Source organism: Pteropus medius, unplaced genomic scaffold (genome assembly GCF_902729225.1).
Source record: "Pteropus medius unplaced genomic scaffold, Ma_sr-lr_union100, whole genome shotgun sequence".
NCBI lineage: Eukaryota > Metazoa > Chordata > Mammalia > Chiroptera > Pteropodidae > Pteropus > Pteropus medius.
The window spans coordinates 298,556-324,413 of NW_024346062.1; the positions used below are offsets into that span (position 1 = coordinate 298,556).

General features: G+C 40.5%; 1 protein-coding gene and 1 pseudogene across 1 annotated transcript in view; one reads left to right on the forward strand and one right to left on the reverse strand.

Moving 5' to 3' along the window:
• Positions 1-25,858, forward strand: part of PDE8B (phosphodiesterase 8B) — a 186,934-nt gene that overhangs the window by 115,427 nt on the left and 45,649 nt on the right. Inside the window, exons 7-10 of the mRNA XM_039874880.1 lie at positions 1,548-1,626; positions 3,319-3,459; positions 5,008-5,096; positions 7,168-7,228. Coding sequence (XP_039730814.1) covers positions 1,548-1,626; positions 3,319-3,459; positions 5,008-5,096; positions 7,168-7,228 — 370 coding nt within the window. The remainder of the gene's footprint in view (positions 1-1,547; positions 1,627-3,318; positions 3,460-5,007; positions 5,097-7,167; positions 7,229-25,858) is intronic.
• LOC120612620 (uncharacterized) lies at positions 20,737-20,855 on the reverse strand (annotated as a pseudogene).

Consider the following 25,858-nt stretch of genomic DNA (forward strand, 5'->3'; position numbering starts at 1 on the left):
AGTCTTTTATTCTTTTTTTCTTATTTTAACTGATCATGTTCACAAATGCAGAGATGCTAATAGGATAGTATATGTTTCCAAATAGATAGCCTGGAGTGATTTAAATAAGAAAACATACCACACCCATCAGGAATCTCAGTTGAGTAATTGGGTTTATGTTCTCTGCTCAGTCATGTAGTAATTGTTTCACTTATCCTACCACACTGGTCCCTTAATCTCTGCGATTATAGGCACACCACCCTTCATCAGGCTAAAATCCTTCACTTCCCCATGCAGGTTACCATGCTTTTATTGGTTTGATATTTCAGTTCTTGATATACCAGATTTTTCAGGTGTAATCATGAGAAAAGATAGGTTATGATCCACTTTTCACCAACAGTCTTTGAAAGAAAGAAAACAAAGAACTATTACTCTGGGATCTTACAAATAATAAGTACCTTGTGTTGAATTCTCATATTGTCCCAAGCACTTTATGAAATACCTCATGTGAACTATCCATTTTGATTGTTGTAACAACCTGTAAAATGTTATTCTATAGATGAGAAAACTGAGGGCCAGCGAAGATAAAAAGTTGTCTAAGGTCCCATAACCGGCAAAATACGAAACCAGATTTCACCCAGTTTGTTCTGCCCTGTCCCTTGTGAACACTTCAAAACAAAATGAGAAAGTTAGATAGATAAAATGAATAACATTTTAAGAGTTTATTTTATAAGAAGAAGCATCAATCTAGGTCAACATCTTTTTTGAAATGCATAAGAAAGCCTTCGCTGGAATTCCTTAAACAACCAGTATAAATTACAAAGCTCTAGAAACTAGCTACACACCTCCTGTTAGTAAACAACTCACTGTATCTGGAGTTGCTCTAGATTTGTAAGATAGTTAAAAATTTATCCAAGAAGTTGACAAATTGAAATGATTTCAAATATTTCAGATATACAGGGAAAGTCACCAAGAAAAATGCCACCCGGAGAGCTGTACAATAACAGAGAGAAGGGGAATTTTCCCGTATTTGCCTTTCATCATGCCAGTGGGTGTGGTTGGAAGCAAAGTGCTATAAAGCCTAGTTTATCAGAGATCATGAAAGAAAGGAGAAAAGAAATGTATGTGCCTGCTGGAAAAGGCCAGAATTCTTCTGATCCAATTTGGGCTTAAGTGAGTTTTCTTAATTGATGGGAACATGACTTCTCCATGACCACACTGAAGGAAACGGATCGTTGGTGGAGAACATCGGGGACCTAGAAGACAGTCCCCTGCACCTTTGTTCTCGTGTCAGTATTAAGGTTTCATTCAGCACATATGTAGTTCAATCCATGAAGATTTTGTTGGTTACAGTTATTCTCTTTGTATCATATATATGTAAATATATGCTGTTGTTTATTCATTTAGTTTGAAAGGCTAGGTTGGTGGGTTTTTGTTGTTGTTTTTTTTGTCTAAACAATATCAAAATGGTTTTAATGAATCTGAGGAACGGTTTACTCTGATAAATTAACAGATGAAACACTCATGGTTTTAGAGCAGGACTAACACCGATCTTTTGCAACTTTCAGGGCCTGTAATTCAGTGTTTACAGCATTAGACCACTGTCATGAAGCCATAGAAATAACCAGCGATGACCATGTGATTCAGGTACAGAGACACTTTTTATCTTTAGATGTCAAAATAGAACCTTTCAAGTTCAGGCCACCCTTTTTCAAGTACTTTCCCATTCTCTCATTTCAGCACATTTTCTTTGGAGAAAGAAACATCAAAGTATGCAAAGAAAACTGATAGACTTAAGCTAAAACGTAGATATTCAATATGAATAAAAAATCATTCAGATCAGAGCCTGTGATTTCCTTGACAGAGGTGGGGTAAATTCATTGGACCATCTGTGAAGACAGCATTTATACAGAAGTATATCAGAATTGTAAAGTAAATGCTTATAAGTACCTATGGGATCAAAATATTTTCAGAGGTACTTATGTATTTGCCTATAGTTGGTATTCTAATTATAAAGTACTCATATGCCAAAGGAAATGTGTATAGTAGACAAACTTTTGTTGAAATAAAGTAGTCATATTATATTTGTTGGAAAGTAAGACCTTTATACTTAAAAAATACTCTGAAATGCAGACTTCCCACTGATGGGTGCTGGCCCACCTGCAGTGGTTTGCATAGTGACACTGTGAGGCGCACTTGCTATCATCAGTAGGGGTCAAAGTCAGTGCTCAACACAGTGGCCCGACAGCAGACGCAGCCCCACGTTTCCTCTCCTGCAAAACCTCCGCTACACGCAGACACCCTGCTCTGATACCGGACCAATGCCATCAGCAGCCCGCCGTTCCTAGACCCTGTCATCAACACGTTCACAAGATTATCTCATTTCCATTCAGCAACCCTGTGAAAGAGACATAAGGGCTCCATGGTACATATGGGGAAAATGAGGCCCATCAAGGTCAAGGACATACCCAAGGAAAGCCCTGGTAATAAGTATTGGATTCAAAATATGTAGCCATTACTCTCTGACTCCAAAGACTTCCCACCTGGTGTCCTGTTTGTCTGTATTTATAGAATTTGTTTTTCTGGCTGCTCCTTGAAATGGATCTGAAAGCTTTCTCATATTGCTGCCTATTGTTGGCCCACCTGTGCCCAGGCCTGCATCCTGGACTGCAGGGAAGCCAGACATGTTTCTGTTACAGACCGAACACAAATCCCATCTATTTCCAGACTCGAACAATCAATTCTCTTCATGAAACACGTTTGCTTTGCACCTCCCTCTTTTACCGTTGGCAGCCGAGCGGTGACCTCAGTAATGAGAAGGGGCTCCCTGTTCTCTGCTTTCCTTCCCCACTTGTATCTAACATGATGCCTTTCACAGGGAACAGAGTCCTTTATTCTACAGTGAGCAACCGGTGGTTAGAAACCCTGTATCTCTCTGGGAGAGGTAATGTGATGATGCCGTCACATGTTATTAATCACTTCCCTGCCTTTTGCATGAACAGGAACAAATGGGCTGAGAATGGTGGGCAATTGGAAAGGGAAGAGTTGCTGCATTGAAAAGAAAACTATACTGACTGCAGTTTTTTTTTTCCTTGGGGATCCCTTGAGGCCCCCTTAAAATCCTAGCAGCAATCTGAATATAAAGCTTAAGAGCAAGGAGGAAGAAGTTGAATAGAGGATGTTATGTGTAAGGGGAAAATTAAAATGACCTTTGTGCTATAGATTTTGAGATGAGTCATCGCTATGGGCTATTCCAGCAAGTTCCTCTGTGTCCCAGCAAGCATTCCTCCGGGGCACACAGTGTCCCTGCGCTGACCTGTAACCACTTCCCGTTCACAGTATGTCAACCCAGCTTTCGAAAGGATGATGGGCTATCACAAAGGTGAACTCCTGGGGAAAGAACTCGCAGAGCTGCCCAAAAGCGATAAGAACCGGGCAGACCTCCTTGACACCATTAACACGTGCATCAAGAAGGGCAAGGTAGGTGAAACAAAACGAATCTGCACACCCCTCCGCAGTTGCATTCTCTTTTTCTGTGTGTTTTTCTATCCCGCCTTTAAGATTGGCTTCTTTAATAATGTTATAATACTCAAGTGAAAAATCTTTCATTTTTGCAAAATGAGTTAATTCTTGAGTTAATTTTGGGTATCAAGTGAACCTGGTGAGTTCGCGTAAGGAACTTTCATCCTTTGCCTGACTATATCCCACTTGTTGTTGCTAGAATATCCTTCCAGCCTGAGCAGAGTTGCGCCCATAAAGCCGTTGTGTGTTTTTCAGCTTATCTAGTATTTGGGGGACTAGAAGTGTTTCATGCCAGTATTTACATGTAGGCCCAATTTTCAGTCTTCCTTTTTCTGTGCTCTTTACTCCTCACAGTTCAGTAGAAATGGATAGCCTACATCTCCCCAAAATGTCCGTTTGTCAGTAGCTTCCACGTGGTCCCAGGAGGTAAAGGCAGTGGTGTAAATGCAGAGGAGCTCTCTCACTCTCCAGAGGAGCTTTGCTCTTGTAGCTGGAACTGCCTGCGCATTTTCTTTTAAGCATTCAGGGTGCTTTTTTTTTTTTTTTTTTTTACATAGTCTTTCATCTTGCTTTCTCTGATGTGAAGTAGTTAGCTAAGTATTGTGTGTATTTAATGAGGGACTATTTTGCAAGAATAAAATAAGTTTAGATTATATGTGAGGGACAAAATTAATTTTAAAAAATTGGGGCAGTGAGACTGAAAAGGAAACAGAACATTGTCGAGTACTCCCAAAAAATTGCCAAAAGAATACTGCCACTCATCTGGTGACCCCAATATGCATACCAGTTAGCCATCTTGGTGGGCGGGGCAGGAAAAGGCTGCAGAGAAAAGGCTCAGGCTCTGATCTAACAACTCCCTCCCAGAAATCGTGGAGGTACCTCAGGTTCACCCTTGAAATCACCAGGCTCTTCATCCCAGCCAGTTCTCCAGGGTCCAGAGATCGCAGGAATCTTCACACTCCCTATGGCCTCTTCTACAGAAACTGCCAGGAGCCAGACTAATCTAGGGGTCCTGGCTGGAGGCCCCATAGGATAGTAGAAAGATGACAGGTTTCAAGGAGAATTAAGAGGTACAAATTTATAACCACATCCTCTACTTCTTAATGTGGGCAAATTAGTTAGAATCTGAGCTTCAGTTTACCTGTCTATAAGTTAAGGATGACAATATCAAGCTCACAGGTTGTGAAGACTTGGAGGAAGACCTCAGAGGAATCCTTTGACCTGGTGCCCCTAAAGCTGAGAACAGATCTCCACCCTCTCCCTGGTCAAGTGTCCTGGGGCCCAGAAGGAGCAGCTGGTGGTAGACCCATTGGCTTTGTGGTCTTTGTGCATTGTGACCTTGAGCCCTACGTAGTCAGCATCACAGAGGGTGTAACAATAGAGTGGTGTTTTGTGAAATGTTACAGAAGCATGTGTGAACTTCATTGGTCAACTCGATAGGACCTTCTGTAGGAAAAGACATCAGCCCCAATGGAAGGATTTTAAGAGCTCTCTTTGTCCATGTAGGAGTGGCAGGGGGTTTACTATGCCAGACGGAAATCCGGGGACAGCATCCAGCAGCATGTGAAGATCACCCCAGTGATCGGCCAAGGAGGGTGAGAGCAAACTCTTGAACTCTTTTAGTTGAAGGGCCCCTGTGGGCATTGAGTTTACATATTGAAATGCCAATGTAAGCGTTAGACCCACAGATACAGTAGGGTTGAGCTGTACATCGTATGTACCAAGGACACCTCCACTTGGCCAGCCACAACCCCTAGACATAGCTTCCCTTCCCCCTCTTCTCCTGCCTATGGGCTTTATGAAGCATCATCCAAGCTCCACACCTCCATGTGATTGTCTGTGGTTCTATCGTTGCCACCACCCTCTGAAAGCTCAATTTCTAGGCCTTCCGCCTTCATGACAACAACAAAACTAGGAGTTGACCTTCTCTCTTGAGGCATCAGCTCTGTGCAGATTCTCTCCAGGTGAGCTCAGGGCTTGCTCCACAAAGGGGAGAAAGAGCCTTGGAGGTCATGGTTATGGAGAGAAAGATGTGTCTGATCCAAAGTTGAGGTGATCTGATTCCATCTCAGATTACAAGAGAAGCCTGTTCGTTTGTGGAGAGAGAAGGCAAATGTGCAATTCCTTTTCCTTCTCCCAGTTAAATTTTGGGAGAAGGTTTGCGAAGCCAAACTACATCACTGAGGAGCCTTGGTAAACCAGCCTGAAGGTCAACAGCAGCTTCAGAGTACAGATTTATAAGGGATGCTCGCCATCCTGTGAAGTTTTGGAAAAAGAAAAGGTGGCAGTTATTATGCCAATAAGCTAAAGGAGAGAGTCTTGCCTATGACTCTTAAGACTAACCGATTTCCTTGCAAATTGTTGTGTGATCAGAAAACAAGACATTCCGTAAAGTCAGCAAAGTGTCTGTGGGTCGTTCCTCCTCCAATTTTACTTATCTGGTTAATTTCGAAATTGTTCCCTCTCAGTTGAGACCACCACCTCCTATTTCTTGCCATTGCGCTTCAGTCTGGGTGATGTGGGCACTAGGAGGCCCTGACCAAGGGTTACAAGCGCAGAGAGAGGCCACCCAGAACCTTCTCCTGTGCACAAAGGCCTCAGCATGGCCATTGCCACCAGTGGTCAATGCTCAGAGACCACAATGGCTTTCACGTTTGTTATCATCCTTAGAGCATCTTCTCAGAAAATTTAAGCTAAGATTCACTTTGTGTGTGAGTCCAGAATCATTAGGTAACCAATAGGAGACATGCTATTGCTTGGTAATTTCTATCATATGAATATTTCTGCTCTTTCTGATTTTACAGAAGAGAGATGTGTTTTTGTCCAGACGTAGTGTTATTTTTCCCGCTATTATAGACAGTGAGCTATCACAGGAAATTCTTATGAAAAGTAGGCAAATTTTACCTCTTCCTGTTTAGTGAAGCTCATTACAGGATAACTCTTCAGAGTCCTGCAGAGAAAACTGAACCAAAGAGAAAGAGACAGAGAGACAGAGGAGACTCATTACCGTAAAATCTAACATAGCCCTCTGGAATTCTTGGCTTCACTCTCAGTAGAAAACCTACCTTGAGCTGAATTTTGTGCAGATCTGAGGCACCTGTGGTCTTTTCCTGGTCTCCTTGGTGGTAATGAGCAGGGCTGCAGGCTGTTTGGGGAGTCTATGACCTTGGAATGAGAGGGTTTTTCCCTGCCTGAAAAATGCCTTTGTTATGATGACCATGCTGTGAAATAATATGGATTATTAAATACAAAAATAGCAGACATGAAATTTGGTTATTGTCCAAATGAGTCTTTTGCTTTTTATATAAGCTAAAAAATTATTAGCGTCAGCAGAATTAAAGCCAGTTTTGTCTGGAATAGCATTTCATCCTTTCACTGAAGATATCTAGGAGCCAAGCTTCAGGAGTCAGTTACAAAATGAAATACCCACTAGGAAAGTGTTTTTGAGCCAGCTATGATGAAAAGGGAAGCCTGGTTTCTGAAAGCATGTGTGAGCTGTGGGTGAAAATGCATTTTCTGTAGGTTGGGTTTTGTCTGAATTTTAAACCAACCCTAGAATAGACCCTGGAGTTTTGCTTTAAGAAGTTTCTCTTGGTGTTTTCATTTGCTGATTTGTTGAATCATCTCATTCCTGACTCACTAATAACTGATTATTTATGTTATTAGGAAAATTAGGCATTTTGTCTCCCTCAAGAAACTGTGTTGTACCACTGACCATAATAAGCAGGTACAGTATTCGGTTTGCTTCATTCGCTTTGTCAGCTTGACCACGTGTTGCCTTCTCACCACTGTTCTCTGCTTGTCTTCCTCCATATCTTCTTCTTGTTGCCAATTAAGAAGGTTTTATGGCAAAATTAGGCTCCTTTGATAAATAGTAAAAAAAAAATTCCCCTGTGAGCCTGTGCTACTGTCTTAGTAATGCACATCAGACTTGATTTAGCTTGTGGCTGTGCAACTCGAGACATATATTTTATGAGAGCATAAAATTTTTCCTCCAAATAAAAAATGTTCTGTTTTTCTATCTTAATTTCTTAAGCAAATAAAATGCATTTGAACATTTCACCCCTACAAATTTATATCAGAACCAAGAATCATTCCAAATTAGTACTGATTTTTTTTTTACCACCACATGATGCAGAACAATACCTTGAGCTTTGTCTTCTGAAGTAACAGAATTTTAATAAGTTTCTGTATTTAAGAACCTTTTTAGAGATTTTATCATAGACAGCAACATTGATATTGGTACTTTATTCTTTTTGACTTATACTTTTAGTACTTAATTATGTGTTTTTACTTCATGCTTTAAAGTTTGTTGATTAAAAAAGTACTCAACAAACATAATTACCACTTACCTGTTTTTGAAAACATACAAAATATAGCCTTTGACTTAGGTGAGGATCTGAAAAGAAGGGACAGTATCTCTAAAAGATATAAAGGACTTTGGGAACATAAGCCATTTTAGTGGAACATGTCAGATACTTGTTAAGTGGAGGATCAGAAGGTGAAGCCTCACCACACAAAGAAATAAACTGGGGGACGACAGGACCCAAAGATTCTGGGCTCCTCCCAGTGAGAAGGGGGCTCCCGAAGGGGAAGTAGGGCTGAGGGTAATGAGCCTGCGCAGGGCTTTCCACTGGTGTCCCAGTCCATCGGACGTATCTGTGGATATTTGAATGTGTTGCAAAATGATCACCTAGTTAACATTCATCACCACACATAGTTACAGATTTTTTTCTTGTGATAACTTTTAAGATCTACTGTCTCAGCAACTTTCAAATATACAGCATAGTATTATTAACTATAGTCACCATGATGTATATTACCTCCCCAGGACTTATTTATTTTATAAGTGGAAGTTTGTACCCTTTGACCCCCTTCACCCATATCACCTACCCCCACCTCTCGAAACCACCAATCTGTTCTCTATGAGTTTAGTTTTGGGGTTGGGTTGGGTTTTGTTTTAGAATACACATAAGTTATGTCATATGATATTTGTCTTTCTCTGACTCATCTCACTCAGGATAATGTCCTCAGTGTCCATCCATGTTGCTGCAAATGGCAAAATTTCCTTCTTATCACAGAATAATATTCGATTGTATAGCAGGCCCTCAAATAATATTTCGTTCGATGTTGTTTCATTATAAGGTTGATGAGATGCCACGGGAACTTAACTCTTGTTTATGTCAATTAGCCTATGGTAAAATTGGTTTTGTTATATGTTGTTTCACTTTAAGTTTCAGAACCTATCAACAGTGTTAAAAGAGGACTTAACTGTGTATGTACATATATGTGTGTGTGCATGTGCGTGTGTGTGTGTGTGTGTGTGCGTATACTTACGCACACATCCCACATTTTCCTTATCTGTTCCTCCGCTGATGAACACTTAGGTCATTTCCATGTCTTTGCTACTGTAAATAATACTGCAATGAACATAGGGGTACATATGTCTTCTCCAGTATGTATTTTCATTTCCTTTGGCTAAATACCCAGTGTGGAATTGCTGGACTATATCATAGTTCTATTTTTAACTTTTTGAAGGAACTCCATATTGTTTTCCATAGTAGCTGCACCAATTTACATTCCCACCAACAGTGCACAGGAGTTCCCTTTTCTCCACATCCTCACTAACACTTGTTGTTTCTTGTCTTTTGATAACAGCCATTCTGACAGGCATGAGTTGCTCTCATGTAGTTTTCATTTGCATGTCCCTGATGATTAGTGATGTTGATACCTTGCCGTATATCTGTGGCCATTTGTGTATCTTCATTGGAAAAATGTCTAAGGTTTTTGATCCATGGTTGGGAATCTGTGTATGTGGGGAGCCGACTTAATTTATATGTAAATTTTTTAAATAAGTTTATTTATTTAAATTAGTTTCAGATATACAGTACATTAGTTAGACATCTATAATGTTCATAAAACGATCCCCCCAATAGCTCCCTCCCTCCCTGGCCCTCCTCTTAGCCATTGTAGTAATGCTAACTACATTCCTTCTTCCATGCTCCCCGTGCCCAATATCACCTACTAATTTGTACTTCTTTAACCCTTCACCCCATTCTCCCAGCCTCCCAACCCCCCTCACATAAATTTTTGACTGCGCAAGAGGTGGCACCCTAACCTCTGTGTTGTTCAGGGGTTAACTTTATTCAGATCCTCTGCCTATTGTTTAATTGGATTTTTTGTTTGTTTGCTGTTGAGTCATATGAGTTTTTCATATATTTTTGGATATTAACCTCTTATCAGATATATGATTTGCAAATAGTTTGGTAGGTCACCTTTTCATTTCATTGGTGGTTTCCTTTGCTGTACAGAAGCTTTTTAGTTCGATGTAGTCTCACTCGTTTACTTTTGCTTTCATTGCCTTTGGGTGTCAACTCCAAAAAATCATGGCCAAGACCAATGTCAAGGAGCTTCTTGCCTATGTTTTCTTCTAGGAGTTTTATGGTTTCATGTCTTACATTCAAGTCTTTAATACATTTCGAGTTGATTTTTGTGTATGGCGTAAGATAGTGGTCCAGTTTCATTCTTTTGCATGTGACTGCCCAGTTTTCCCAACATCATTTATTGAAGAGACTGTCTTTTCCCCGTTGTGTATTCTCAACTCCTTTGTGGTAAATTAGTGGACCATATATACACAGGTTTACTTCTGGGATCTCTATTTGGTTCCATTGATCTGTTTTTATGCCAATACTGTATTATTAGATTCTATAATTTTGTAATATAGCTTGAAATCAGGAAGTATGATGCCTTTAGCTTTGTTCTTATTCAAGATTCATTTGGCTATTCTAAAAAATATTCTAGAGCAGCCAAAGCAATCATGTGCTTATTCATAAGATTTAGTTCCACATAAAATGCCTCCTTTAGCACTGACAATTTTATCTGGAGTCAGGAATTTTTTACTTCACACCGTAAAGTCACACAGAGAGGCAAGTCCTTGGAGACCTCTGAGAAAAGAAAGGAAAGGAATTGACTTTCAATGGGAAAAAAAAAAAAAATCCCAGGAGGAAGAATGAGATCACATGGGAGGTGACATGGGCAGAGGAAGGGGCACAAGAAATGCTGGTGGCTCTTTAGAGATGAACTACTGATCCCAAGCAGCACAAACCAACCTGAATGGGCTGTGGGTCCATGATGCAAAATCCAGGTCCACTTGGGCACATTCATGCTCATGCCGGAAATGAGCCAAGCACAGCTCATGTCCAAAATCAAGCACAGCCTTCTTCCACCAACCTAACCTTATTCCCTCTCCTTCCTCTTTATCTCAGTTCATGAATGCCCCCCACCCCCAACCCCCTCGCTGCAATCTCCCTTTCACCAGTCCCTCTGCAACTCTATGTGCCCAAATTCTACCAAGCCTTCATAGTCCAGCCCAAGAAACATCGAGTCCCATTACCCTCTTCAAGCCCCCAAAGTACCTTCTTTGCTGTATATCACCCCCACCATTATCATGGCTATTTGCGTGCCTATCTGTCCTCTCTTCAGTGGGATCACCAGGATGTGCTTGTCTTTGTGTGTCCATGCTGCCTGGTACATAGTAGGCCCTCAGGCTATTGGTTAGCTTGAATAGAATCGAATGGCTAGGTCCTGGCCTCCTGCCACCTGTAAACTCTTCCTACTTCACAGGAAAAGAGGTCAAGCCCTTAGACAGGACTTAGGGATGCAGAATTAAGGGGCCACCTCCTCTTTTCTGAGGCTCGAAATAGAAATGTATTTACTGCCATGAATTAGCTGCTGTTCTGAGAATAGTGGAAACACAGAGCTCAGATACCCTGAGCCATTGACGTCACCTAATGGTGCTGCACAGGCCTAGAGAGACACAGATTTTCCAATAACAAAGAATTTTTATATCTCTGGCTAGCCACAGTGTTTTTCCTCCTCAGAGGAGGCTGAAGTGAATGGCGATGGGTCTGTGATGGGAAGGGCTCCCCAGAGGGTTGGGAGCAGCCTGTCTGCAGGCAGTTCCGGTGGTGCTGCTTCCTTGGGTTTAGCCTGACGTCAAGATTTCTCCATGGGTTTGCATTTTAAACAAGGAATGAAATCGTAAGCCAGGCTGCTGTCTTCTGGTGATGCTTCTCATCAGCAAAGATCTGTTTTTCTATATGAACCCTGTAGCTCTTTGTCGAGAGGCTGGAAATGCTCAGCGAGGTTTGTCTGCTGTAAACATCATCTCTCCCTTCACCGCACACACACTTCCTCCCAAAATATGTATTAAGCACCTGTTCTGTGCTGCCACTAGGGACACGAAGTCTCTGCCCCAGAAGCCATGGGGCCCACAGGTAGATAAACAGGGTACATTTCTAGAGCGCAGTGTGGGGATATGCAAACCAAGTGCCGGAGACAGGACCCAGAGAGACTGGCTAGGATTTTTTTAGGTGCCGTCTAGGACAAGGGGCAACAAACCAATAGGCCAAATGTGGCCTGTTTTGTAAATAAAGTTTTATTGGAACACAGCCACACTCCTTTGTTATACAGCACTGTGGCTACCTAACTACAGTTACAGAAGAGACCGTATGGCCTGCAAAGCCTAAAATATTTACTGCCTGGCCCTTTACAGAAAAATTTTGCTGACCCTATTTCTAGAAGATAATTTGCCACTTTCTTAGGCCAGGAACAGTCTGCCTAGGTCCCCCAAAAGTCCCCCTCTCCAAGCATACACACACTTCTTTGGGCACCCTTTACCTTTATCTCAGCCCCCACACTCTGGTTCAGAGCTGCGAGGATCTAATTTTCCTGAGGCTGTTGCCTTTTCACTAGGTCCAAATCCAAATGCATGACTCAGGCTATGGAATTTCAGCTATCCGGTCCCGGAGTCAGACTCGTGTAGGGAAAGGGATGATTCCAGGATCTCGACATTATACCAGTTCCTCCTACGCCGGCCGGGTCAAAGCAGAGACCACTGCCGCATCTACAGTGCCCACCTCCAGCTCAGTCACAGTGCATCTCCTTCTCACTTTCTCTTCCAGGCCTTGGCTGTGAGAATATGGGGAGCACAGCACTCCTGACAGCTAGTGTGCCAGTGGTGGGCTTGGAGCCCCGGGAGACAGTATGGGAAGCCAGAGGGCAAGAGACAGGGCTGCAGTTGGCAATGTGGATTGGATCACCTGGTCCGCCTTCTCATGGAGGAATTACAGGCCATGGGGAAGCCTCAGGGGAGGTGTAGGTATCTCATGTCCAGTAAGAGGAAGTGGTTGTCTTGTGAAGTTAGGGAGCATGGCCCATGTAATGAGCAGCTCCAGAAAAGAACCCCTGTTCCACGGGCTTAGAGCAGGGGAAGGTCAGTGGCCAGGCCCAGGGAGGCGTTCTACTTTCTAGCGTCTCGAGGTTCTAAGACAAAGGCTGATTAAGAGCAGATACCAGTCTGACCTGGATTTTGCACAGGGCTTTCCAGAGCTTGAATTCTTGCCTTTGGAATTTCCTCGACCACCTTGTTACCCTCATTTCATGACAGAAAGGTTGGTTCAACTATGGAAAAAAGTAGGAAGGATATAATTTCTGAATGAAGAACACCTATTTAGCATGAATAAGTTTGGCTTGGTGGAAAAACGTCTCTGCCACTGCAGACTGATAAAAGCATTGTCACAGCTTGACATTAGTCTGGAGACAGACATTTGGAGGTGACTGCTTTAAAAGCACTTTGATGTATGTAACTCACTTGGGAATAGTGCAGGCAGAAATGGGGACCGTATTGACCAAGTTTGCAATGATGAAATCTTGCTTTGAGGTAAACTTTTGGGGTTCATTTATATTTTGTTTTATAGTAAGCTATTTAATCTTGAAATTGTTATAAAGATTAGGAAAAGATTGAACTTCGCTGTAATAATAATAAGACTAAGCCTATCAGAAGCGCCTAAAACAAGATGCAAAGGGTGTAGAGCATGAGAAAAGGTAGAAAGCAGGTCTTCAGTTTTGTGAAAACTTTGGGGAAGGAGGGACTGGGCCCTGAATGCAAAAGCAGCAGCGTCTCAAGGGATCAGATTAGGCTCAATATAGGAAAGAATTATTAGAATAGACCAAAGTTGGTAGCTTTACTGGGTAGTAAGTTCACTACCATAGGAGATAAATAGAAGTAGACTGAGCACTCAGTGGGAAAAGCTGTCTAGGGAAAGTTACTCATTGGCCAGGTGTTACCCTAGATTAGTGGTTCAACAGGTGTGATTCTCTGGAGCAGCAACAGCCCCAGGAGTTTGTTAGAATCGCAGTCAGACCTACAAAATCAGAAACTTTGAGGGTGGGCCTTGGCAATCTTTTTTAATAAACCCTCCATGCTATTCCGATTCACTCTGAGGTTTAAGAGCTAGTGGACAAGATGAATGGCTTCAAGATTCTGCCAGTGGTTCATGAGTGGTTCTGTTCTGGGTTAAATATAGTCAGAAAAGATTGTTTTCACTTCTGGCCCTCTAGCCTTCCCCTCCCAAGTATGAAGACCCTGACTCAGCATTGTGTAGGACCCCAGCCATGCCCAGCCTGTGCCATAGACCTGCCCATCCAGCACTGAAAAGTAGCCATGCAAATGGAGACATGGGCTAAATATAAACCACATGCTAGAATTCAGAGACTTAGTATGAAAGAGAATGCAAATTATCTCATTAAAAATCTCAGTCTCGTATTGATTACATGTTGAGATAACATCCTACACATTTTGTACTTAAAATATTAAGGCAAATTTCTCCTGTTTGTGTTTTGTTTTTTACTTTTTAATGTGGCTACTAGAAAAATTTAAACTTTTTATGTGGTTTGCGGTATTGCTACTGGACAGAACTGGTCTAGCCCTTCCCTCCCCTGCCAAATCTTACCACGAATCCAGGTCCCCCACACTTTCACAGGTGTTAGAGGGGCCAGCAAGCTCTGCACATAGTTGAGTCTTCCAGTGAGTCAGCTGCGGTCTTACTGAGCCTCCCAGCAGACGAGGAGGATGTTCTGATGGGCACTTAAGCAGACCTATAGGGGACTTTTTTTGTTTGGGGAGTTGTTGGGGCACTTTCATTAGTTCTCAAACTGAAGCAGAAAATTAGTTCTCACTCTCTGGAGCTCTCGAGTGGACAGCCCAGGCACCATGCCTCTGACAAGTTCCTACCCACTGCCCCCATGGTCCGTTCCGGTTCCCTACGCCCAGACTGGCCTTCTGTTGGGTGCGACTGTCCCTACTCTCCTCATATTTGCCAAGTTCTGTTCCCCCTAGTCCTTTTCTTCCTGGCAGGAGGCTTGGATGATGGGCCTTTTCACGACTTTTGGACTTCTCCTCTAGCATGTGGCAGAACAGGGTCCTGGTTACTAAGACAATCTAAAATCTCATGGCAGTCTCCATAAAAAAAGAGAAGAGAGTGGATGCTTCAGAGAACGAGGAGAGAAGGGCTCATAGAATCCCTTGCTGGTTTCTGTTTATTGCTAATGCTAATCCCTAGTGACAAAAACAAGTTTTAAATTTGTCCCGAATTCCCAATACTTGAGATCCGTCACTTGTTTTTGAATGATATGAACCCTTCGCAACTTCCTCGTCCTTCAGGACTCAACTAGGCTTCTCCTCACCCCAAGAAATCTTCCCGAACCTGCTGCCTATGTCCCTTCCCATTAATGAGGTGACCATGACACTTCTTGTCAGCATCACCCATTAGACCATTAATCTTCCACTGCTTTGGATCAATCCTCAGGTTGGGGCAGGGACCCTACTGTGTGTGCCCAGTAGACATCAGGAAATTATTTTGAAAACTAATTTTTTATTTCTTAACACAGTAACCTTTGGAAGGCATAGGAAATTAAAGATGCAGCTCTGTGTAGCCCCAAATTATTATTACATGTAGAGTTTTGATCTGTATGTAGTCAGATATGTCTCAGGTGCTGTTTCGAAGAATATTTACTGTGTTCTCCCAAGGCCCAGATCTAAGTGTAACTTCTTAAAAGGAAGTTGGAGAGAAAAGGACACTGCAAGTAAAAACATGAATTCAGTTGTCCCTGAGAGTGGCTATTCATTTAGAAATGTATTTTATGCAATCAATATATTACCATGATACTGAGTTTGTACATATGTACTCTGTTCGCAGTAGGTGCCCCAAATATTTGTTGATATATTTGGTAAAGCCACTAAGTAAACAAAATTTTTCCATTTAGCTTTAGTACATATTTACACAAAGCTATTTAAAGAAAGGCCTCCGATATTGCAAAACTGCGTTTTTTCCTGAGAAACCACATTTGAACAGCCAAACCCTAAGCAGATGTGAATGGGGTACCTGCTGTCTGAGGGTACAGACAAGGAGCTCACAGCAGGAACAAGGGACAGGCAGGGACACTGAGAATTCAGCAGTAGGATTATGTGTGTGGGAAAGTTTTGGCTCTGAGAAGAGAGACACAACATCCTGCCTGGCGGTGGTGGTGGCTGCCATAGTGTAGCCGGTCACCACAGGGGCTTCATGCAGCCCCTGGGGTCTGAAGCTGAGAGGGAGTCACTGGGCATGTGCAGCTACACTGAGCACAGAGGGCTCGAAAGCCACCTCATTTCAGGTAGACACAGGTGCCCTCCACCCTGTCGGAAGCTCAGCCCTCATGGCCAGCAGGGCAGTAAGCCTGGGGTTGTCCACTCATCCTGCATGGTGATGGGATTCCTTTGCCCTATTCTGCTTCTCATCCTGTCCTCTCTGCTATGTCAATATGTATTTGTAAGGCTCTTATCCAGTGGTGGGGTCAGGTTGAAGGTGGAGGATGAGGAAAACAGGGGAAGAGACTCAGTCTTAGCTAGAAATCGGGTTTGCCTCTGTGAAGCCATTCATACCTGCTCGCCAGCCATAGCTCACTCCAGCAGGCAGGCCCCACTCAGGAGCCTCAATACTGGAGGCCTCAGGATGAAGAAAAACTAGTTTGACTTGAGAAAGATAGGTTTGGTAGTGAGCAGTAAACAGACAGACACATTTAGGACAATAAGACAACTGGGACTTAAAGAGGAGATACCGTGTAGGCCTTTGGGAAGGAGAGATTTTTCTCCATAAATATAACTAAAATTCGAAAGGCTACATTTTTGTATGATTCACGTCATTCAGACTATTGCAAAATTATGCTTACTATGGAGACTTATACTAATTAGGCCCACGAGACTTTCCTACTACCTTAGACCTGACATGTTAAATAAGTTTTACTTATTTACCACTTCTTATGCAATTTGTGAGTATTCATCCTATCAAAAATTTTTCTGACTCCTCTTAAGGAACTAATGCATTTCACATTGAGGAGAACTTTTCGGTTTGGGGCATGTGCTCGGCCTGTGCTGAGCATTCATTCATCCCTTTAATGAGCATCAGTAACCTTTAGGCACTTCGGCCCAGTGGAAGACACAAGGAGGAACGAGGCTGAAGTCACCATGTTTCTCTCCACATCTCCTCCTTCTGAAATCCTTGGTTTGGCTAATGAGACTCCCCATTCACTAAGTCACCTTCACCTCCCTTGCTTTCGTGAGTCCCCTGCATCCTTGAAGCCACTTAGTTTTAAAGATTGTGTCTTTCTCACAACTCTCGCATGCCCTTTTCTGCACCTGACTCCCGCTTCATCCCATAATGACCTCTGGGTGTCCCACACTGGCCTCCTGACTGCTCTCTCTCTGCCTCCATTTAGTGACATGCTGCCACCAACTCATACAGACTCAGGACAGCTGATTGCTTAATTTTCTGGAATTTCGTGAGCTAGTTATTAAACCAGCCTTTATTAATTGAATTATAGATGCATGCAATTAAATAAAATAGGCAATAAGTACTAAAAATTCCATCACTTAAGTTTGTCACTACCTTTTACTATTATCAGTGCTCTTGAGGTTATTTACATTTGTTTCATCCGTATAGTGGAAATGCCATACAAAGTTGTGCTGTCGTGCATGCATTTCCCCACTCCACGTTCATTCAGCATTGTGTTGATAGCTTCGAACAGCCATGCTGGGAGCATTTTTTAGACCAAGGAAATCAGCAAATGCTACAAATCAGGATGTTTTAAAAAACAAAACAAAACATATTTACTTTATTATTTTAAGTGCTCTTCTTGAAACCATTGTAGTGAAAACAAAAAATAAGCGGACAACGCCCTCCCTTGCTAAACAATGTTATATTTATGGATATGTTACTGTTTATATCTTGAAATTCTATAATATCATAAACCCCTGACAAATTCTAAACAGAGATATCTATTGCAGGAAAATAGGAAAGATACAGTTTATATGGATAAAACCCAAAATTTCTTAATCCATATTTCTGACTTAATCCAGATCACAATATATCTGTGTTGGTTCAGATTTTTTTTTTTAGAGATATAATTGACATGCGACATTGTATTAGTTTTAGGTGTACAACATGATATGTGTATACATTACAAAATGATCTCTACAATATGTTAACATTCATCACAACACAGTTACAATTTTTTTTCTTGTTTTAAAAACATTTAAGACCTCTTTTCTTAGCAATTTTCAAATATGCAAAACGGTATTAAATGTAGTCACCATGCTGTACATTACATCCCCAGGACTTATTTGTCTTATAACTGGAAGTTTGTATCGTCTGACCCCCCTTACTTCTGGCAATTGCCAGTCTGTTCTGTGTATCTATGAGCAAGTGTTTTGTTTTGTTTTAGGTTCTACATATAAGGGAGAGAATGATATTTTTTTCTCTCTTTGATTTATTTCATTTAGCAAAATGCCCTCAAGGTCCATTTATGTTGTTACAAATGGCAAGATTTTATTTTTTTGTGGCTGAATAATGTTCCATCGCACACATGATTTTTTTAAATCTGTTCATCCATCAAAGGACAGGTTGTTTCCATATCTTGTCTATTGTAAATAATCCTCCAGTGAACATTCAGGGAGTGCATATATCTTTCTGAGTTAGTGTTTTCCTTTTCTTCAGGTAAATACCCTGAAGTAGAATTGCTGGATTGTATTGTAGTTCTATTTAAAATTTTTTGAGGAACCTGCACACTGTTTTCCATAGTGGTCACATCAGTTTGCATTCTTACCTACAGTGCATGAGGGTTCCCTTTTCTCCACATCCTCAACAAAGCATTTCTTTTTAATAACAGTCATTTTAACAGGAGCAAGTTGTCATCTCATTGTGGTTTTGATTTGCATTTCCCTTATGATTAGTGATGTCTTCTTTGGAAAAATGTCTATTCAGATCCTCTGCCATTTTATTAATTGGATTTTTTTTTTTTTTTTTTTTGCTGAGTTGTGTGAGTTCTTCATGTATTTTAGATATTAAGCCTTTATTGGATATATGATTTGCAAATATTTCTCTCATTCTATATACTACCTTTTCATTTTATTGATGGATTCCTTTGCTGTGCAGAAACTTATTTTGATATCGCCCTATTTACTTTTCTTTTCATTGTGTATGCTTTGGGTGTCACATAAACTTACATTCTTACCTATGTCAATATTCTTACCTATTTGCATTCAGACCAATGTCAAGGACCTTCCTTCTTATGCTTTCTTTTAGGAGTTTTATGGTTTCATGTCTTATATTCAAGTCTTTAATCTATTTCGAGTTGATTTTGATATGATGTATGATAGAGGTCCAATTCGATTCTTTTGTATGTGGTTGTCCCATTTTCCCAACACCATTTGTTGAAGAGGCTTTTCTTTTTCCATTGTATGTTTTTGGCTCCTTTGTCATGGGTTTATTTCTGGACTCTCTATTATGTACCATCGATCTATGTGTCTGTTTTTATACCAAAACTATACTGTTTTGAATATTGTATGTTTGTAATATAATTTGAAAGCAGGAAATGTGATGCTCCAGCTTTGTTTTTCTTAAGATTGCTTGGGCTATTCAGGGTCTTTAGTGGTTCCACAAAAATGTTAGGATTTGTTCTATTCTGTGAAAAATACCATTGAAATTTTCCTAGGGATTGCATTGAGTCTGCAGATTTCTTTGGATAGTATGAACATTTTAACAATATTCTTTCAGTCCATGAGAATGGAATCTTTCAATGAAAGAATCTTTCAATGAAAAATCTTTTCATTGATTCGTGTCTTTCTCAGTTTCTTTCATCAGTGTTTTGTAGTTTTTAGTGTATAAGTCCTTCATTTCCTTGATTAAATTTATTTCTAGGTATTTTACTCTCTTTGATGCTATGGTAAATGGGATTTTCTTAATTTTTCTTTCTGAGAGTTTGTCATTAGTGTATAGAAATGCAGCTTTTTTTTTTTAATTATTGATTTTTGTATCCTGCAACTTTACTGAATTTGTTTATTCTAACGGGGTTTTTTTTGGTGGACTTTCGGATTTCTATATATAGATCATGTCATCTGCAAATAGAGACAATTTCACTTCTTTCCTTCTAATGAATGCCTATTCTGTTTCTTACCTAATTGCGCTGGCTAGGACTTTCAGTGTGATGTTGAGTAAAAGTAGTGGGAGTGGACACACTTATCTTGTTCCAGATCATAGAGGAAAAGCTTTCAATTTTTCACTATTGAGTATGATGTTATCTGTGGGCTTTTCACATATGGCCATTATTACGTTGAGGTATGTTCCCTCTATACTCATTTCATTGAGGTTTTTATTTTTATTTTTTAATGGTAAAAATATTATATTTAGATTTAGCCTGCCGGATTCAGTTTAGATAATCCTAATTTTATTGGCAACATACAAAGCATCATAGTCTGGAGGCAATCAAACATATGCCTTATTCTCTCCATCAGGCCTGATCAAGGTGTTGACCTTGGTCATATCAATATCACAGAGCTTCTTCACAGCCTGTTTGATCTGGTGCTTGTTAGCCTTGACATCCACAACGAATGAACACTAGTGTGTTGTCTTCTATCTTCTTCATGGCCAACTCCATGGTCAGGGAAACTTGAAGATGACATATTGGTGCTCTTCTGAGGTTATTTGGGCTGCCTTTGGAGCTGCAGTGTCTTGGGCTGGCAGAAGGTGGGTGATATATGAATCTTCTGTTTTGTGTGTGGCTATGGACATCTTTCATCACTACCTTTTTAACCTTCAGAGGCTTTGCTTTGGTTTCAGTTCTTCTTTCTTTGCTTTTGGAGCCATCTTCGTGAAAAGTTATTGAGAATTTTTATCATGAATGATCATTGAATTTTGTCAGATGATTTTTCTGCATCAATGGAGGTGATCAAATGATTTTTATATGTCATTTTGTTAATGTGTATTACGCTGATTGATTTGTGATTGATTTGCATCCCAGGAATAAATCCCACTGATCATGGTATATGATCCTTTCTTTAAAAAAAAAAAAAAAAGAACACACCTACAGTACCCAGTATTCTTAGGTGGCCTCTCATCCAAGTACTAACCAGGCCCGACCCTGCTTAGCTTCCGAGATCAGACGAGATCAGGCACATTCATGGTGGCATCACTGTAGACCCGTATATCATCCTTTTAATATGTTGTTGAATATTTTCATCTGTGTTCATCAAGGATGTTGGCCTGTAGTTTTCTTATAGTATCCTTGTCTGGCTTTGGTATCATGGCAAAACTGGTCTTGTAACTGAGTTTTGGAGTGTTCTCTTCAATTTTTTGGATGAGTTTGAAGATTGATGTTAATTCTTTTTTAAATGTTTGCTAGAATTCACCAATGAAGTCTAGTCCTGGTTTTTCTTGTAAGGTTTTTTTATTACTGGTTCAATCTCCTTACTAATAATTGGTCTGTTCAGATGTTCTGTTTCTTTATGATTCAATCTTGGTAGGTTGTATTTTTATAGGAATTTATTTCTTCTAGCTTGTCCAATTTTTTGGCATGTAATTATTCATATTAGTCTTTTATGATCCTTTGTGTTTCTATAGTGTCAGCTGTAATGTTTCCTCTTTCTTTTCAGATATTATTTGAGTCTTCTTTTGTTGGTGAGTTTGGCTAAAAGTTTGTCTATCTTTAAAAAAAAAAACAGCTCTTAGTGTCATTGATCTTTTTTTATTGTCTTTTTAGTCTCTGTTTCGTTTATTTCTGCTCTGATCTTTCTTTCTTTCCTTCAGCTAACTTTGGGCTTAGTTTGTTGTTCTTTTTCTAGTTCTTTGAGGTGTAAAGTTAGGTTGTTAATTTGAGTTTTTCTTGTTTCTTAAGGTATGTGTTTATCACTATGAACTTCCCTCTTAGAAGTGCTTTTGCTACATCCCATAAGTTTTGGTATATCATATTTTCATTTTCATTTGTCTAAAAATATTTTTTAATTCCTCATTTTTTCTTTGACCCATTACTTGTTCAGGAACATGTTGTTTAATCTCCACATATTTGTGGATTTTCTAGTTTTCTTCTTGTAATTGACTTCTACTTTCATACCTTTGTGGTGGGAAACTATGCTTCATATGATTTCAATCTTAAATTTATTAAGACTTGTTTTTTTGCCTAACATATTTCTTCTAGAGAATGTTCCATGTGCACTTGAAAATAATGTGTATTCTGCTGCTTTTGGATGGAATGTCTCAAGTCCATCTGGTCTAACATGTCATTCAGGTCCAATATTTTCTTATTGACTTTCTGTCTGGATGATCTATTCATTGATGAAAGTGAGATATCTAAGTCTCCTGTTATTATTGCTATTTCTCTCTTGAGGTCAGTTCTGAAGGATAGGTTTGCCAGGTAGAGGATTCTAGTTTGAGAATTTTTTTCCCTTTCAGTCCTTTGAATATGTATTGCCAGTCCCTTTTGGCCTGCAAAGTTTCTACTGAAAAAATCTGTTCATTGTCTTATAGGGCTTCCTTTATATATAACAAGTTGTTTTTTCTTGCTGCTTTAAGATTCTCTCCCTATGTTTAACTTTCGACAATATAGTTATGTGTCTTGGTATGAGTCTATTTAGATTAATCTGATTTAGAACTCTCTGGGTTTCCTGGATCTGGACATGTTTCCTTCCCCGAGGTTAGGGAACTTTTTAGCCATGATTTCCTCAAATAAGTTTTCTGCTGCTTTCTTTCTCTCCTTTCTTTCTTTCCTTCTTTCTTTCTGGTATCCCTATGATATGAATATTGATCTACCTGCTGTTATCTCATAAGTCTCTTAAGCTGTCTTCACTCTTTGTCATTCCTTTTACTTTTTGCTGCGCTGAGTGGATGAGTTCCACTGTTTTGTGTTTGCTTGTCGATCCTTTCTTCTGCTTCATTTAGTCTGCTGTTGAACTTCTCTATTGAATTATTCAGTTCAGTTATTGTATTCTTCAGCTCTGTGATTTTTGTTTGGAACTTTTAAAATATTCTCTCCTTGTTGAAATTCTCATTCTGTTCATACATTGTTTCCTGACCTCAGTGAGCATATTTATGACTATTATTTTGAACTCTTTTGTCATGTAAGTTATTTATCTTTAAGTTCTTTTTCTGATGTTTTATCTTTTTTTTTCTTTTGGAACATATCCTTTGCTTCTTCTTTTTTCTTGACTCTCTGTGTTGGTTTCTGTGCATTAGATAAAACAGCTACCTCTCCCAGTCTTGACAGCATGGTCTCCTGTAAGAGATGAACTGCATCTTTCCACCCTGCCCTAGCTCTTAGTTGTTTTTCATGCTCTCGTGATTGTCCAAGTAGTCTACTTTGTTCTAGTGGTTTCCAGGAGTTTAGAGTATGCCAAGACCTGTCAGTTACCAGTGGGGAGGTCTTAGAACCTAGTGCAGGCTGATTGGAAGCAGACCCTCAGGCAGTAGCTTTTAAAGTATGCAAATATACCTCTTACAGGCTAAGATGGGAAAATGGGTGTTTCTATCTGCTGTCTCTGTGCTGTGCCCTGCAGGTATAGCCTGTTTAAGAACTGTTTCTCTGTTACAGTCTTGTTTGACCTGTGAACATAAGCCCCACTAGGCACCAGAGACAGGCAATGAAGAAGTGTCTCCTGTGTGGCAGCCACAAAAATCAGGGTGCCATATATGTGCACAATCATCTTTCAGGGAGATTCCAGTGACATGGGGTGGAGCAGAGGGAGATCATGAAGATAGCATCTGCCAGCCTCCTCGTCTCTGGAGAGTATTTCAGTGGGCCCCTAGATGTGTGTGTATAATTATAAGCCTGCTCCTCTGACCAAAGCTTTTAAGATAAGCAGATAGACCTCTTTCACAGAAAGATTGAGTGGATTTCAGTTTACTGTCTCTGCAGTGGGCCTTAGGGTTTAGCCGTAGTGAGTCTGTGTGAACCCTTTAAGAACTATTAGTTCCCTATAGCCTTGTCGGTCTTGTGGATGCAAGCCCCATTGGCTTTCAAAGCTAGATGTTTTGGGGGCTATCTCTCAGGTGAAAGTCTTACATGTTGGGGTGCCAGATATGGGGTTCAAATCCTTTGCCTCCTCAGGAAGAAGCTTGGAGTTGTGAGTTCCCTCCCAATTATATGTTTCTCAGCCTCTGTTACTCAATTCAGTGTGGGTTTGTCTTATTTGATGTATAGGAGTCACTCAGCTAACTCCTGGATTTCTTTCAGAGGGAATTGTTTTTTATGTAGTTGTACATTTGGCGTTTCTGTGAGAGGAGGTGAGCTCAGGGGCCTTCTCTGTTGCCATCTTGAACTCAAAAATTCCCAGAACTTATTTTTGTTTGATTTTCTAGATTTAAGAAAGTGACAGAGAAAATGTTAATAATACAGATCAAATTTAAATGTGCATCAAGCCTGTGGCAATTTCATTGTAAACAGCACAAAACAATGGAAGAAATATTCCTTGAGTATTCAAGAACTATTATATGATTTAACAAAGAAGTTATTCACATCATTGACGAATGAGTGGGGTTCCTATGCATCTGTTATTTTATTTTCATCTTACCGCTTACTGTAACTGAAAATATCAACTCACATTCATGTTCAAACACCACTCATTCATCAGTTGGGACCATAAGTAAGCTACTTATACACAAGTTCAGCAAAAAGTCAACAAAAGCATTTTGGGGGAATCAATTGACTATATCAGATTTATGATACAGAATATTTTATATTTTAATATTATTTAGAAATCACGTGCTGCATGTTCTTTATATCAAGTTGGCAATTTTTTTCTTAAAGGGCAGGATAGTAAATATTTTAGGCCCTACAGTCCATCACAACTGTTCAGCTCTGCCATTGCAGCAGGAGAGCAATCATAGACGATATGAAAAAGAATGGGCAAGACTATGTTATAATAAAGTTATATTTACAAAACCCCAGTGCCATAGTTTACTGACCTATGCTTTTTATCAGTAAAATTTATAATAGACTTAGGTATGAATATCTATACCTTTTTCAGCCAGCCAGTTAAATCTTTACCAGCACGCCAACCAGTCCACAGTCCTCTCTAAAAGACTCCCCAGGGGCTCATCATCTAAAATACAATTGTCGGGCATCTTTTAGGAGCACACAAAGTGTTCTTTGATCCTGCCTCTGCCAACTCTCCATCTCATTCGCTGCCACTTTGCTCAGGCCGCACCAAGCTCTTTGTAGTTCCCTAAACACGGGGGACCTTGTCATGCCTCTGGGCATTTTTGTTGCAGCTCCCTCTCTTTCTCCTGTCCTGGAGAACTCTTGCTCACCTGACCCTCTTGCTCACATTTCTCCTCTGTGATTTCCCCTGACCACTTTCTCTCCCTCTCACCTGTAGAGTACATTTAGCACTTCCCACACTGGACCCAGCTCATCAAGGGCAGCTTCATGTCTCACTGCCCTGCGTCCCATCTCCCACTGACGCCACTAAACTCCCTCATTAAGTATTTGCCCAATGGAGCTTGTCAAAGATCTTATGTTTTAATAACCATGATAAGATATATCATGTATTGAACACTTTGTATGTCTTACTTTGCAAGTGCTTTTCATACATTTACTCTTGCAATCTGTACAGCAACTCCAGGTAGAGACTATGATCCCCATTTTACAAATGAGGAAATGGGCTTCGAGTGATTAAGAAACCGTCTAGTTTTCACGTAGATCATGTGTGGCAGAACCAGGATTCAAACCCTAACGTAGTTAGCAATATTGTTATAAAGGAAATAGAGGTCCCTATTCTGAGAAGGTGCGTGAAAGAAAGGCTACCCTTATGGAGCTGGAGACAACTTCATGTTGACCAAGGTGGGAGAGAATTTACCTGCGTTGGAAGAAGATTTCCATGCAGAAGCAAAAAGGCAGCCAGAGACGGAAGAAGCAGGAATGATCAGGCTTGGCTGGAGCCCTCGATGTGGTGTAAAGTGGGGGAATTGAGCGGGGGATGAGCAGGGGCTCACCTTTGTGTGCCTCACTCCCTCTGACATTCCGTACCCTCCTCTACTTCCAGGTCCAAAGCTAGCCTGGGGGTGTTTGGACTGAAGAAAATTACACAATGTGCTTTCTGCCACAATCCAGGTTCTGTCTATGGGTGAAATCAAGTTTATGTGCACTTGAGGTGCCATGAAAGGAAGTTACAAGCAAGGTGTTTTGGGGTCTGTGGAATGCTAAGAGGGTG